General features: G+C 40.0%; 2 protein-coding genes across 3 annotated transcripts in view; one reads left to right on the forward strand and one right to left on the reverse strand.

Moving 5' to 3' along the window:
- blnk (B cell linker) overlaps positions 1–3,889 on the reverse strand; it is a 21,015-nt gene extending 17,126 nt beyond the window's left edge. Inside the window, exons 1-2 of the mRNA XM_034608682.1 lie at positions 3,655–3,889; positions 3,369–3,431 (exon numbers count right to left, since the gene is read on the reverse strand). Of these exons, the coding sequence (XP_034464573.1) occupies positions 3,369–3,431; positions 3,655–3,723 (132 nt within the window). The 5' untranslated portion in view covers positions 3,724–3,889. The remainder of the gene's footprint in view (positions 1–3,368; positions 3,432–3,654) is intronic.
- A 39-nt stretch (positions 3,890–3,928) lies between these two features.
- Positions 3,929–15,718, forward strand: part of dntt (deoxynucleotidyltransferase, terminal) — an 86,663-nt gene continuing 74,873 nt past the window's right edge. Inside the window, exons 1-2 of one of the 2 annotated variants that reach the window (XM_034608686.1) lie at positions 3,929–3,981; positions 12,535–12,709. In XM_034608686.1, coding sequence (XP_034464577.1) covers positions 3,974–3,981; positions 12,535–12,709 — 183 coding nt within the window. In that variant the 5' untranslated portion in view covers positions 3,929–3,973. Of the gene's footprint in view, positions 3,982–7,652; positions 7,847–12,534; positions 12,710–15,718 lie in introns of those variants that run through there. The other variant, XM_034608684.1, reaches the window with a different exon arrangement.

A 15,718-nucleotide genomic window follows, 5' to 3' on the forward strand; every position in this document is an offset into this window, starting at 1 on the left:
AGATAAAAATGTCAAAACAAAAATCTGCGAAAATGCAGATTGAATATTAAGACTACATTATTATTACACACAAGTGAGCTGTGTGACAGAGACAAAATACAAGGTCACACAAGGACAGGACAAAACATGATTTATATTCAAAGTGTGTTTTTTCAGTTCAACTGTATATTTATACATTAATGTTTACCTCCACTTAATCTCTCACTATAATATACCATTTATACAAAGGCTTTTCCATCTTGTAGTTGTATTGATAATAATTTATGTTACTAATTGTACAATAAAATAGCGATGAATACATTACTTTGTAAACGATTGTATTATTCTGTAAAAATAGATCACATAAAAAAGTAATTAATCATTTGAAAATGCAATGGGGAATAAAAAAGAGGACTTTGAATTGATATATTAATATTAATGAATAAATATGAATTAAAAACAAATAAATAAATTCAGTCATTGAATTAAAAATGCAGATTTTAATTAAACATTGAAAAGGTCCATTTCCTTTCCCATTTGCATTCCAATTTCTCCTCTGTGTTTCCTTTTCTAATTAACTGTTTGATTTTCTTAGTTATTTGAGTTCTTCTCTTCTGTCTCCCCATGACACTTTTTGCTGACAGCTATCCGTAAACCCACGCTGTTATTGTGGCTACAAACAAACAGAAATTAGGTTGCCATTATGTCTGTAGTGTTGACTGAATAGGTTATACGCCACCCTGGGGAGGCATAGAGTCACTGCATCGTGGGGCTTGGATGAGGATAGTAAAATACGGAGTGAAACTAAGTTGATTTATTGATGGCAAAAAAAACAGTATTTTGCTGATGCTCTCATTAGTTTGTTTCAGCCGGTGAACTGCAATGTCCTGAAGTCTGAATTTCACCACTCTGCAGAGGGATTTTGATTGGTAATGACAGATACAGGAAGCAGAGTCATGTGACGACTCCCTGCTGCAAGATGAGAGAGGGAGGGGAAGAAGAGAAAAATAGAGAGAAGACAGAGGTGGAATTAACCAGCTAACACTAAGTCAGATCGATTTTTTCATAACCTAATACTCCTATCAATGCGTACTAGCACAGTGACCACCCATGAAATCAAACTGATAGAGTGTGACTAGGAAGAATTGTTAGAGCAAAGGTGTGTGTAGACCATTGTGAGGCCATGATGAAATATACTTGTTTAATACGGGCCTGTGTGTACCTGAGTTTAATAGAGCTCTGGTGCACTGGTTTAGCTATGGGATCTATTAGACAATACACCTACTATATATATATGTATTTTTCAGATCTGCACTGGTAACCTGCATGAAAGTCTCTGCTCTGAAACATTGATCAGTCTGACTGATACAAATCCACAGGGAGCATATTTTAGGTGGTGAATAATCTGTGGGACTTTGTGGGAGTACAGTATTTTAGTGGTGCATTATCCCACCTGAGATGGAATAAGTTCAGGGTCAGTGAATAATGAATAGAAGAGTAGATCCTTGCTCTCAGGAAGTGGCCAATAAAAAGATGCATATGAATGAATGAATGCTTTGAGTGGCAGTGCACAGGACGTATTACTGAGGTATTAATAGGATCCTCAAAATACCAAATATTAGGAAGTTATAAACCCATGCTTAAGTTATTTCACTGCATAAAATCCTCTTCCCCCTCATGACTGAGGCAGATTAAATGATACTTAACTTAAATAAGTAGGGATCACAGCTTTAATAGCCTAGTGACTCATTTCACAGTTCTTACTTTCTGTGAAAATGAGACGCTGACAGTTTTCTCCTGCACTCACTGTGGCAGTGTGCTTCTCAGAAGTATCAGAGGCCCCTCAGAGACTGTCCACATGTGGATCATGGTGTCTAACAGAGGTGTAGTGCTATTTGTTTAAGTACCAGAGTGCACCTATGATGCGAGTGCATCCGTGCGTGGGCACGGTTAAATTGTAGCTCATTACGTAACTAGTGTTCCTATGGTGGCAACTTTACCTAGATTGTATAAGTATATCTGAGACCTTAGACAGACATTTATCACACTGGGAATATTACCTGGCAGTCAGCCAAGCATCTTGAATATACAGTGGCTGTAGCAGGTTGTAATTAGCGTGGCATTAAGCAATAGAGGAGAATGAACACAATGTGCCTGGTTGAAACACAAGTGTAATAGGCTGGCTTTGTAATTTATTCTTACTAATGCATCATAGATAAACAGTCAGAAGAGGGGATGATGAATGAAAGGATGTTTTACTGCTGTAACAGCTTTATTAGTTAACATTACCTTGGTAAAGACGATCCTGTCATGAGTCACAACAGTTGCAATGCTCAGTAATCACTATTACAATATGGGTTGAGTACTCAGTAATAATTACTACATTATTAGATGAGGACTCAGTAATACTACATTATTAGATGAGTACTTAGTAATACTACACTATTAGCTGAGTACTCAGTAATCTAATTGGTTTCTAATCCTGACCTTAAAACCAAGTCTTAACCCTTAAACAGCCCTTTGAAGAAGTGACGACCGGCCAAAATGTCCTCACTTTCCAAAAATGTCCTCACTCTGTAGATTACAGGAACACACACCCACACAGACACCACACACAGACACCACACACACACACACACACACACACACAGACTTATAAGGTGAAAACAATACCAGCCCCACCGTCGTGACTGGTAAAAATAATTACATTCACTGTGCCACTACAGGCACAAATATTGTGATTCCACTGTTCTGATGTGCTCCTGCAGTTCTACACCTATGGTGACAAAAGTAGCGAGAGTGAGAGTCCTTTCAAAGCAGAAGTTCCAACTGACTCACTCACTTCCAGGTCAGAAGGCCCCTCATTACAAACTGTGTGTGGGAAGTCATGCAAGCAAGTTTACATGGGTACGTTTCATATCCTGCAAACTCTCCTTTGCGTTTCAACTGTGACAATTTCTTGGGTTGTTTAACATTTTAAGTTAACTTTATTCCTCAATTTATTCAAGAAATATCAATTAAAAGGTTCAGGATTTAGAAACACTTGTAGCTGAACAAGAGGGAAAAAAGTCCAAACTGCTGCAAACATATTTGACCTTAAAATAAGAGTGAAACATGTTTTTTAAGTAAATTCATTTTTTTCATTTTTAGCAAAATGGGCACAAATCAATAAAACTAATTGTCCTGCTGTTTTTAATACGGTTATCATAATAATGATAATGATTGCTTGGAAGGATTTGTCCATTTGAATGTAATTAGAATAATAAACTAAACACAACTACAACCACGATATTCTCCTTAACAGATTAGTAGAATTTGAAACTTGAAGAGGGACAGAGTATTTTCTGAGAAAGCAGGTCAAATATGAAAAATGTGAGGGATTAACTCACCAGGAATCGTTGTCCATTAATCCTCAGCTTTCTTACGGTGGTAGCACATTCTTGCATTTTGTTCTGAGGGCAGTAAACATTGATTTTAGTTTCTGAATTTACATGTAAACAGAGATCACTTGTCTTTATGATCCCTCTGTCTTAACATTTGCTTGAGCTGTGTATAGTTTGCATGAAGAGAAATTGTCAAACATGACATGATCCACTGTAGGTCAACTAACCTCATTTAGTATCCACTGGTTTTCTGCCAGTGCTTTATTTTTTCTCCTGTTTTTCTTGTACTCACCTGGCACATGAAGAGGGCTACCTGTCCCGGGTCCCAGCCCTCACACTCCTCTCTGGACGGAACGTTCATTTCTGTCTCAACAGGAAACCTCTGAGCGGGACTGTGCGTTTGAAAGTACAGTAATAGACTGACCCGTCGGCACGGAACGACACACCATCCAGCTTCAGCAGGGAGAAGTACACATGGGGAGGTCACCTCATTAGAGCCCAGACATATTATCCGTCTCTAAAAAAATCTAGCTTCTACTGTTATTACATTGAGGCATAGACAAAAGGGAAGGAAGGACTTCCCCAAAATCGTTCTATATAGAAGTGTCATAATGGTCAGGTAGGTTGTGTAATTTCTTAAACATTTATTAGTTTTGTTCTTGATTGGAAGTCATATGTATAGAGTTTGTGTTCATTTGAAGACTGTCATCTCAGATACAATACATATAAATGTGTCCATCTATGTCAAAAGCCAATACACCTGCAAGATCTAAACCTATGATAAACAACTTTTTATAATATTGATTTTTGCTGTTTTATCAGAGAGTCATACAGTGTTGGAGATGAAGATGACAAATTTTTCCGCATGATGTCCAACTCAAGAAGCTTATTACGCCACTTAAAACTTTTCTTTGTTCCTCAAATGTTTTTTTTTATGAAAAAATCCGCTCAGGACCTAAAAATGGCTTAAATGTTATACACTTTCCTTCCCCTTCCCCTTCCCCTAATTTTGTAACTGGAATATGATAATGTGGCCCCACCGTTGCTCCCTGTCACCCCAACCTCACATCTCACTTCAAGTTGAGGAGCCTACTGAGCTCCACCCACCCAAGTCTCTTTTTTGTTTGGTTTCTTAGTTTTGTGACATCAAAAACATTGTCTGCATCTCTTCTTCTTAGACCGGCATTTTGTTAAGTGCAGTGTTTATGTGGAAATAACTCAGCTGTGGAGTTATTTTGCTGAAAATTTTCCCTTTTATCATAATATGCCTGTTCACATATTTAAAAACTGGTCTATATAGAAGACTACAATTACTTGTTTTTACTTTTAGCATCTGTTTACTATTGCCGTCATGTTTATTTCCAGGGGTTTGCAGTAACACTGTAGGTGATTCTCAGATTCCTCAGATAATGACTACAACATAAAACACAGTCATATACCTCAATTCATAACAAATTCATGAAGACAAATACAAAAAAGGGAACTGTTACTTCTTTGTTAATGACTGATTTGTTAGAGGTGTGTTCCTCCTACACTGTCTTTTATTTTGTTACAAAGCATCCTCAACCTCAAATATTGATGATACAAAGCAGTAACTGTTCAGCAAGAAAACTGGATAATATGACTCACCTTCAGGCAGAGTTGTTCTCTCTTTTGATGCTCTGTTGGCTATTGATTTGAACATATTTAATGCAAGAAGCCTACTGGAGCTGGCTCTTTTTGACACCATATGGCAACAGACAAAAGAAAACAGTACTGTCAAAACAATGCTGTATCGCTCCAAGCATCGAGTCTTTGTTAGATCATATTTCATCCACCTAGCTATCTCTCCATCTATCCTTCCTTCCTTCCTTAAAGACTAAGCGCTCCTAATTCAACATTTAAAGAACACGTCTAAAGCACATAAAGTGAGGGGAAAGTTCCTGCAACAGGCACATTGGTTGAAAAGGGTTGATGTGAGTGCTGAAGGGTCCTTGGGTAGGATACTGAGCCTGGTGGTTGTGCTGGCAGTGATGTGTGATAGAGAAAGTGCTGCACATAGATGTGTGTGTAAACGGGTGAATGGCAAAATTGAACTGTAAAGCACTGTAAGTGATCATCAAAACTAGAAAAGTGCAACATAAATACCATTTACTGAGTCTTAATTAATCATGGGTGTTTTTTTGGCAAAACATTCAGTAAACTAATCAGAGTGCCATCTTTCATTCCATTTAGAAGCAGGTGCACACTGTGGTAGATTAGTGGCAGAGTTGCCAGGGAGTGACAGACAGGGCGTCTCTGCACAGGAGTGAAAGCACACAAACCAACCATCTGTGTGTGTAACAAGCAGAGTGTATGCTCTCTGTGCACCCCGTAATGAAGGTGCATAGAACCTTCTTGATGATGTGTCCTTAAAATAACAGTAGAATTTGCCACTGACTTTGGCTGGGAAAATTACAACCATGTTAGTCTAAAACTAGCAAAGACACCTTGGGTCACACTTGGTCCTGATTTGCATTGGGAGTAAGATACTGTAGGGCCGAAATGTGACCAATCACTCAACTCTCCCTGCAGGACACAGCTGCGTTATGAACGCTGTGACTAAGATAGATATGAGAATTAAATATGAGAATGACTCATTTATGCTTAACTTTACATATGCATACAGTAATGAATGGAGCCTTTTGTCCATACTCTGCATTCATTTTGTCTGTATTTGTGTTTGTCCTTTTAAAGCTTAAAGACGGATAAAACAGACAAAATGGAGCTGTGCCACTGGAAATAGCTGGGGGCAGTGTAACAAAGAAGTTATGAAGTGAGATGACTATAGGACACGAAGAAGACATTTCAACTATCAGTGGTCGTTTAGTAAAGGCAGCATTAATGAGTAAGGTTAACAGCCTTAAACACAAACATTCAAATACAAATATCACAAGATTGTAGCATCATTTTGTACAGAGTTCATGACATATTTAGTATCTTAGAGAATTTTTACATAAAAAATAAAGTCCTGTGGTTTTTACTAAAATTAAAGTCGAGCCGAGTTTGGCTCACGGTCTCACTCACTGCCACATTTTGCTTTTTAACCAAACTGAATATGTATGATAATTTTAATTATAAGATCATTCTATCATGCACTCACATATGAAGCTAGATGAGAAATTAGATTCATTTTCCTCGCTGGGATTTCTCCTGGCAGTGTTAGAGCCATTTGTCATAGTGATGTTAGGATTTCATCGGTCACTGTTTGGACGGGGGCCAGGACCCTCATATACATATATGATAAGGTGGTAAATCGTCAAACAATTAGTCGCATCTGCCCTGTGACACCCGTTAACCCCAGCAACTCTGTGCTAATGAGAGCTGTGTAATATTTTGTGTGTAGCAGACAGAAGCAGAGTGTGCTTATTAAACCGAAGAGAAGAACAGAGTGGTAATTAGATTTAGTCTAATCAAGAACTATAATTATGTATTTTTTTCATCTTCGTTTGAATCTACAAATCATTCCTTCTTGGTGAAGTGATACAGATGCATTGTGTGGTGCTTATCTCTTTGTAAACAAAAGTAAAAGTGCAATCCATTTCCTGTTTATGTACGATAGTTCTGCATATACAGTGCTTTACCTGTTCACACTGGCTTACATGTATCTGTGCAGAGGCCGCATGAGTTTGTGGGGTCTTAGGGGAAATGCCCACAAAGACTCTTATTTTAGGCAGTAAGCTAATTAAAGTGGTGGAGCAGATGGTGCAGACTTGGTCCAGACATAATGAGACGGTGAGTAGCGAGACGAACTGGACATGGCAGGACAGCTGTGAGGTGTTTCTCGAAGTGACCAGAATTCAGGCATCTCCCAAGAGTGAGGCTTTACCCGAGCCAAGAGAGTGGAGTTAAAACTGCATGGAAACTTCTGAGTCACTTGGAGCCATGTTTACTTCCTCCAGAACATGCAGAACAACTTTTACTGGAAGTGAATAATGCCATGCCAACAGTTTTTTTTTAATCTTTTGTTTTCTTCACATCCGCAATCATTCGATCTTGGCAGGTGTTTTTTGGTAAACACCAAATCCTCAACACCTGTTGCCAGAAGCTTTTCCTGTCTGCCAACTCTCACCAACCCTGCTTCAACTGACACTCTCAGCCCCACCATGGGCAAAAAAAGCTACAACTGTCAAATAAACAACTGTGGCCTTATCAAAGTGGGTGTTTTTCTTAGGTGTTTTTTCTTAAGTAACACACGATTGCAAAAAAGGCTCACAACACCAGAAATTCCAAGTGGTTCAAGAATACTTTGGACACCTTGTCTTAAAAGAGATGTTCCAAGCTCCCATTGTGCTTCGTGTGAGGAAAAGGCAGAAGCTGGTGGAAGACAAGGTTTCCAGGCCTGAAAAGGTGAAGTTTCAGGATGTAAGACTGTATCTGGTGGAGAGGAAAATGGGAAACAGCAGGAGAAGCTTTCTGACCCAACTGGCCAGGTCAAAGGGCTTTATTGTGGAGGACGTCCTCAGGTTCGAAAAAAGCTTTCCATTTTATTGTTAACTGACTGAGCAGGGCTTGGCTCCTAAAAGCTTTTGAATGTGAAGCTCAAAGAACCACACTAATGTAGAGTTCAGAGGGATGCAGGGGGAGTTGGAGTATTTTCCGGCCTTTGTGTTTTTTTGCTCTGGTACCAGCCGGAATGGTTTGATCTTGGTTTTCAAGCACTTATTGTTACCATAGTGAAATGGAAGGTCGCAATACCGTTTAAAAGCCTGTTTTGAGCATGGCTGTGATTTCAGGTAAAATTAAGACTCGGTTTTTGGAGCTCAAATAAACATTAAATTTGTTTTCGGTAGATTCGAAGCAGAAAAAATTTGTTGCATTATCAATCATATTTCAGATATCAATGTCGAACCCTCTAAATGACTGTTCTCCTTGAAACATTTTCAATGTCAATGTACTTTGCGACATTTTCTTAAACTTTCATTTCTTTTTATGAAGTTAAGGTTCAATTTGCTAATTAAAGAGCAACTGTTGTCTCATGAATACTTGATTAAACATGGTTAGGGCATCCATCCTGCCTCTGCTACACCTTAGTGGATTTTCCCCCTGAGCCATAACTCAGCTCCTACATAAATACGTTTAGCTGGGGAGGAAATGGGCTGAACCAGCTACAGCTTGTTGGCAGTGAGAAAACGAAAACATTGGAAGACAGGCAACAGAGCCCACACAAACTTTTTTTAATGAGTTGGTTGAAAGTTTTCTGTTAAGTTGCACTTAAGAAAAGATTTTTTGCAAGCTTGTTTCTTACGATGATGAAATATCTATTGTGTGGTAATTATGGAAGCAGCGTCTCCATCAGTTTTTCTGTCCCTAATTGAAAGTATCTCTTAAAACCCAAACTGTGGACGTAGCAGAGGCCCTCTGCTTGACGTCCACAGCGCTTCAGAGGAAGGTTCATTTGAGGATAGATTTACTGTTGATGCCCACCTTCCATTTTTTTTAAATCTCCTCCTCGGGCAACTTAAATGTAGACTTATAGAGCCCTTCTGGTGAGCAGATGTTTGTGTATGAATGTATTTTTACTTTTACTTTTAAACATTCAGTGAGGTCATTTTTTTCTAAATTAAACTTCCCTTAAGATGAAATGAACAAGTGTTTATATGTAGTCAATAACGGGTCCTCTTGAGTGTAGTATGCCCAACAGGTGTGTGTGTGTGTGAGTGTTTAAATGCATGTCTAAGTGTTCCTGCCAGCCGTGCACCAGCTTGGCCGTGGCAGCATTCCCAGAAACACAGCTTGGTCGCTCCTATGGTTACACTTGGCTTGTTACAATTGTTTGAAACCAACGACAGGAAGTAGAGCGTGCCAGCCTCAAACTGTCATGAATTCTGCAAGCCGACAAAACTGATATCAGCTGCAGTTTGATAACAACACCTCCCCTATCTAGCCTCACACAAATTATAGGCACACTGCCTTGAGCATATGGTCTGATGCACTGTGTGCATTCCTCCGTGCATGAAGGAATGTGCTCGAGCACATGCACACGCCAGTCGCCCCTTGTCCTAATTTCGAGTCTGATGCACATGAACTTGGATCCAGATATCGACATGTTTATCCTGGCTGATTGATGAGCTGCAATAAATGCTCTTTCACACACACACACACACACACACACACACACACACACACACACACACACACACACACACACACACACACACACACACACACACACACACAGGATATCATAATTAACCATTTCTAAGCCCTGTCCCCTATAGTTAAATATAAGAAGCTTTTAGTTGTCAGACAGCATATACAGCATGTACTTCACAGTGGGGGGGTTAATTTACTGGTCTAAATTTGTAGCTATACTTAAACCTTTGATTTCAGATGGTCACAGACAAAAGTAGACTTCTCATTTGCAGCTGACCTTTTTAAACGACAACCCTGCAAAAGTATCTCAACCATGCACATGATTTCTATATTATGCTTAACCAACAGGTCCCAAACATAGACTGTAAACAAAGAGGGACGAATGAGGCTCCCCAAAAGTGAAGCTAAAGCGTCTCACTCACCCCCTGTTGGCTGGCTGCCGTATAGGTCATAAACCCAGCTGCTTTCATGTTAGTGGATGGCTCATGGGCTAAACTATTAAGTCAAAATACATCCAATTTTTGGTAGTTTTTATCACACAGTTTTTTTTCGTAAGTTTGTTTTTAATTAGTTATTGTATGCTAAGAAAACAGGGTGAAACTTCTTGATTGGCATCGGCAGTATCTCGATCCCCTGAACACTACTGGACAGACTCTAACTCAAACTGACATCATCGGCACAAGATGGCAGCGGTCATATCCGGGATATTTATGCTTAATTTCTGGATAGTGGGAGGAAGTGGATACGTGTCTGACATTTTTATGAACAGTCCTTGTTCCCAAGCCAAACAGCATTCCTACCAAAGACGTGAAAACAAAAAAACCCCATTTCTATTGTGTTGCAGTGTACAGTTACTTAGTCCTAGTACTATTAGTCTCAGGGAAAATTGTTCAAAGTGTTGCATAATTCTAATGCAGCATACATACATAATATGCAGTGGACGTAAACGCTCAATCTAATTAAAGTCACAAAGGTATTTGTAAATTTAAAGAATTGTATCTACCTTCTTACAGTGATTGTGTAGCCAATAATTAGATGTTGTCTTACAGGAGCAGCTGTTAAAGACAAACAAATGAAACCTCGCTATGGTGTAAAAATCTGTTATGGACACACTCAGTCTTTGATTTGTTTGTTGTTTTTCCCTTTTGGAAGGGACAGGCGGGTAGCTGCTGACAGGAAAAGGGCAGACAGATGAGATCGAGAGAGTTCTCCATATCAAAGCCCATCGACTTTAGCTTGTCCTTGTGTCTGGGCTGAGTCCCACTGATTCAATCTGGTGCTGGGCTTGCATTCTACCTCATTTGCATGTCAATCTGCCATTTTACATTCTGTGTGGCTACGCATTAAGATAATGATTCAAATGTTATATCTTGGTAAACATGACACGAGCAAAGAGTGCTTTTCCCCCCTTAGATCTTCAATCTTGTTCCAGCATAGCAACTCAACCCCTTAGCAGTTTTAGATGAAATCATCCCTTTAGCCAAATATCTATTACTGTGGTCAGACAATTGAATTTTAAGCTTTTGTGTCCCCTAAATCCCTCAAACTGTCTGTTGGAGAAATCCATGTATTTGTCAATTTCTTTGTACCGTGATTATAAAAATAAAGAAACATGGAGCATCAGCGGCCTGACTGATATGCCAAGCAGATAGAGGATTAGTTTTGTCAGTGATTTGGTCAATTAGGCCTCAGCCTGAGCTCTGCTGGGACCTCCCCTTAAGGAGTCTTTCCGCTGATTTACCCACGGCAGGAGAGAGGAAGAGGAGGAGTGTGCAGAGGGTAATTATGCACGGCTGGGCGCTCTGATTGGGTACGGTACTTAGACACTGTTGAAGGAAGCAGAGGGGAGGAGGCCATGATAAAGAGTCTGTTGAAAGCCTCGCCGGAGCTATAGAAGGCACTGGTTGAATGAGTTGAGCGCTCAGCTATCAGACAGTTGAGAGAGACACTGAGGATCTGTGCTGATTGTTCACCCAGTGTTGTTCCCCAAAAAGCATGAGTAAGATCATGATACTGAGATCTGAGCTTTCAAAATCGCACTTGAACATTTTCACTCTCTAAAGGTTTCTAAGGCCAAAACAGGAAAGGTATTAGTTACGAAACCAAACAGTGAAGCAAACAATTCATGGTATCCTGTCAATCAGTAAAAGTGGAATCGAGGTTTTTTAGCTGCTTATGTTTTGCATGAAGAGAAATTACTTCAGGCCCTGGAAACACATATCAGGTTATTTGCTTGTGCATATAAACAAAATGTAATGCTGGAAGAGTTTTTGTTCTTTCACATGGGAGTGCTTCTGTGCTAACCCTAACCCTCACTGCTTTTGGAATAGGATGCCTTGATGTAACATGCCTGTGTGCACCAATGAGAATTAGTTGTTCTCATTGGCTGCTGTCAGTCAGATCTAATTAAACAGTTGTTACCTCCTGATAAATATTAGACAAGAATGTTTTGATCAAAACTCAAATTCTAATCCTCACTTATTGGTTGTCATTAAATATCTTAGAGAAACATGTGACACCAAACTATCAGGGGTGTTTAAGCTGCTTACATAATCATAATGTTTGTATTGACAGTTGATCACATGACTTCTTGGAAAAGAGTCACTCATGGAATCAAATGCACAAAGAATTATCACATAACTAAACCAAAACAGAGCTATAAGGAGAGTAAATATTAAAGTTAAATTCAATTAAATGTTACAGAATCCAATAAGCTGATGTTTTTCGCTGTCTACTTGACGTGCAAGTAAGCAACATTTTGCTAAAAAGTGAACTCTCCCGACCTAAAAGGTAAAAACTATGTTGGTGTTCACAGCTTTTTCCTGCTGCCGACAGGAAAAAAAAGTTCTTTCAATCGTTTTTTCGTTTCTAGATTTTTTGTACTACACTGTGAGTGGCTTAGTGCAAGACTTTTAAAGATCTTTTTTGGTTCCATAAAAATGGCACTTGAACTTAAAAGTGTCTGTATTAGCCTTAATAATGGAGCTTTGACTGACCTGAACAAGAGCACAAACTGAAGCGTGACCCTTCTGACAGGCCTTGTCTCCTCTCTCCTCAGCGATACGGTCACTCATGTTGTGTCAGAGAACAGCCAGGCTTTGTCACTGTGGACATGGCTGAAGGGCTGCGATCTGAAGGATCTACCCAGCGTGCACGTGTTGGACATCAGCTGGTTCACTGACAGCATGAGAGAGGGGAGACCTGTTGCTGTGGAGACCAGACATCTTGTTCAGGTTAGTAGTATCTATGCAGATATAGGGTTAGCAATATGGCAGGATTTATTTAATTGGAAATGTCAGATAGACATGCAAAATGTCATTATTTGAGGAACGAATCATTTATAACTTCTGTACAGGAAATGCATATTCTGAAGTTATTCCTCCATATAATTTATGTCTATATGTAATAAGCTACTTCTTTTCACCCTAAAAAACCATGATATCTAATGTGTAATGTCAGCTCCCTGACAGGGAGAACAAATTTAACTTCCCTCTGTCTCTTTCATGGTTCTACAGTTCACCTTGCTGATAGCAACAGAAACTGCCCCCATATTGCATGGGAGTGTCAAATAAAGCCATCAGCTGGATGTCAGGGTTCCGAGCAGCCCACTAACTGAAACACATTGAAACACACATTTTCCCCTGTGGATGGCACTATGAGGCATATGGATCCACAGTAAAGAAATATATATCTCCTTTTCCTCCCACAGTGGAAAGAGGAAAATACTCAACTCCCGGAGTTATGCTTGCCTGAGATGGCCTTAACGGTCACAATGACATTCACTGTGTATGGGACTGCGAAAATACCCCACAAGTGTTTTTGTCTTGCAATGGCATTGTTTCCACATTAGCACGCGAGCGTGGCACATCAGTGGCATGCTTCTAGTTGACTGCATCATTAAGTGACGAGGCTAACGAGGCCATGCTGGCATTTATTGACCCATCTCCCCGGGAAACCAAAAGCCCACTTCTCTGCTTGTTTTGTGATGCTGTTCCTCTTCGAAGCCAACAAGGTAATGCGCGGTGGCATTTATCTGCGTGGCGCTTCTAGGAGATTGTTTTTTATGAGGGATGAATCCATTTAAGGAGCTATAGAGATAAAATGTTCCCCATACAAGCTACTTCTCGGCCACATTTGCCTGCAGCTCCTTTTGACAGTCTGGAAATTCAATGTGTTTCCTTGTCAAAAATATTCTATAGGAATTCAGGGAGGAATGTTAAGCTTTAAATGTATTGAAATGTAACATGTGCCATTACTTCTTGGCTTGCAGAGAAGATGTTTAACCTATTTAAGTGGAGAGGTGGGAAGATGGAAGAATATGCTGTTAAAGGAAATAAGTGGAAATCTTTGCCAAGGATTTAGTTTGCATGTAGCTTGGGAACATGTGTATGCCTTCACTCATTGGTTAGATGACATAAGCATGCACCTACACTAACTCAAAGCCTCTCTGAATCAGCTATGTCTTGAGTACATTTTTAAAACTGTCAACAAAGCTTGAAACTGTTCCGGTTGTGCCGCAGTATTGAGCATACATTGGTTGCAAAAGACGGTTTCTCAACTCGTTTTGTGAGCCTTCAAAGAAACAAAAGTACCAGTATCAGTTAATGTAAGGGCTTTTATTGTTTTATAAGCGGCGGAAGTGTTTGAAATGAACTAAGGTGTTATATCATAAATTAAAATGAATAAAAGAGCTTTGGATTTGGGTAAAAGGATTAAAATTCAATATAAATTGAGGGGCCAGTACAGTGCAGCCTAAACAAGAGGAATGGCAGCTCTTTTAGAGGACCCTTGAAGAGATCATCTTAACAACATTGTGCATGTGGAGGAATGATGTTGTGATCACTTTGCGACTATGGCCTCCAAAGTTCAGAGTCCAGAGTGACACCAGGGACATGTTCAGAGCTGGCATTGACATCAATCTCGTGTGATCCGATCACAAGTGGACAGCTCTGTGTAGGTGTGAACGCAGCTGAGTGCATCTACGCAGCCACGTGAAAACAACTGTGTCCTAGGCCTCATTGAAGGACCGCCCACTCAGCTGACGGCCTCTAGCTCACTAATGTCATAATGATCTGAAATTATTTTTCACATTTCTCAGTGTTTCCCATGCATTTATCTAATTGTGGTGACTTGCCACAATATCAACATTGACTGCCACATATAGATTTTTTTGTACCCTTTCAGATTAGTTAAATCCTTTTATTGCAGCACATTGATTCTTTCAGATCTGATGCAAGCAGAGAAAATGGCAGAGGTCCAGGTGTAGGTTTGTGTGTGCAGTGACAAGTAGTCTCCCTTTAGAAGTGGAGCCTCTGTGACCTTTGACCTGCTCAGCAGCCCAGGAGGATTTCATCTACCCACCTGACTGCACTCTGCATGACAGCCATTATCATGGATGGCGTGGAGTGCCTCTGGTTTACAGGAGGGTGCAGGAGTGGGCGAGGTCCTGCAACGCTTACAGTTGTTACCATTTCATCTCGACAGATGGTATGTGGAGAAATGAAGCTGCGGCATGTAGACTGCACATATTAGTTACATCTAAGTCGTACAGCAAAGGTGGAGAGGACACTGGAGAGGAGGCCAGGAGGGGATTCACTGCCTATCTGATCGGTCTTAGAGCTTCCGCAGAGTTATGGGCCTGTATAATAACCCAGGCCAGATGGGAAAAGCTACTTCTGCATGCTGATGCACAGACGTTTGTCTCCATGGATGCACAATCCCATATTGGATTAAACAAACTGCAGCTGAGGTGGAAAAGTGAGGGAGAACCTCCTGTTGTATTTACAAGCAGCGCAGTTAGGGAGTTTCCAGGGCAGTTTTACTTTTGATTGGCAGAAAAATTGTACCGTGAAATATATCCAGTTATTCTGTTTTTTTTTGTGGAGAACAGGAAGGGCTCCTGGCAGAGAATAAATGATGAACATTTTATGAATCCCTTACTGATTGATTCAGCCCAGCTCTGTGAGAGGTACCAGCTCTTTTCATTATCTTTTTGAGACACTCCTGTTCCCTCTGCAGCATCGATCCCAGTCAACACGGTGTGGCGGCAATCGCTCCATCTTCCTCTTCCTCCTCTTCCTCCCCTTTTTGTATCATTCTCCCACCTATTCCATGGGCAATTTTATGGACACAATGTTCTCTTTTGTGAGTTCTAATTGTCTGCAAGAATATTAATATTACATTGGTAATCCTTTTGACACATATATTACAAATGGGGAACCATTTCTTCATAGAATGAAAAG

The sequence above is a fragment of the Hippoglossus hippoglossus genome, chromosome 15, assembly GCF_009819705.1.
Source record: "Hippoglossus hippoglossus isolate fHipHip1 chromosome 15, fHipHip1.pri, whole genome shotgun sequence".
In the NCBI taxonomy this organism is placed as follows: domain Eukaryota; kingdom Metazoa; phylum Chordata; class Actinopteri; order Pleuronectiformes; family Pleuronectidae; genus Hippoglossus; species Hippoglossus hippoglossus.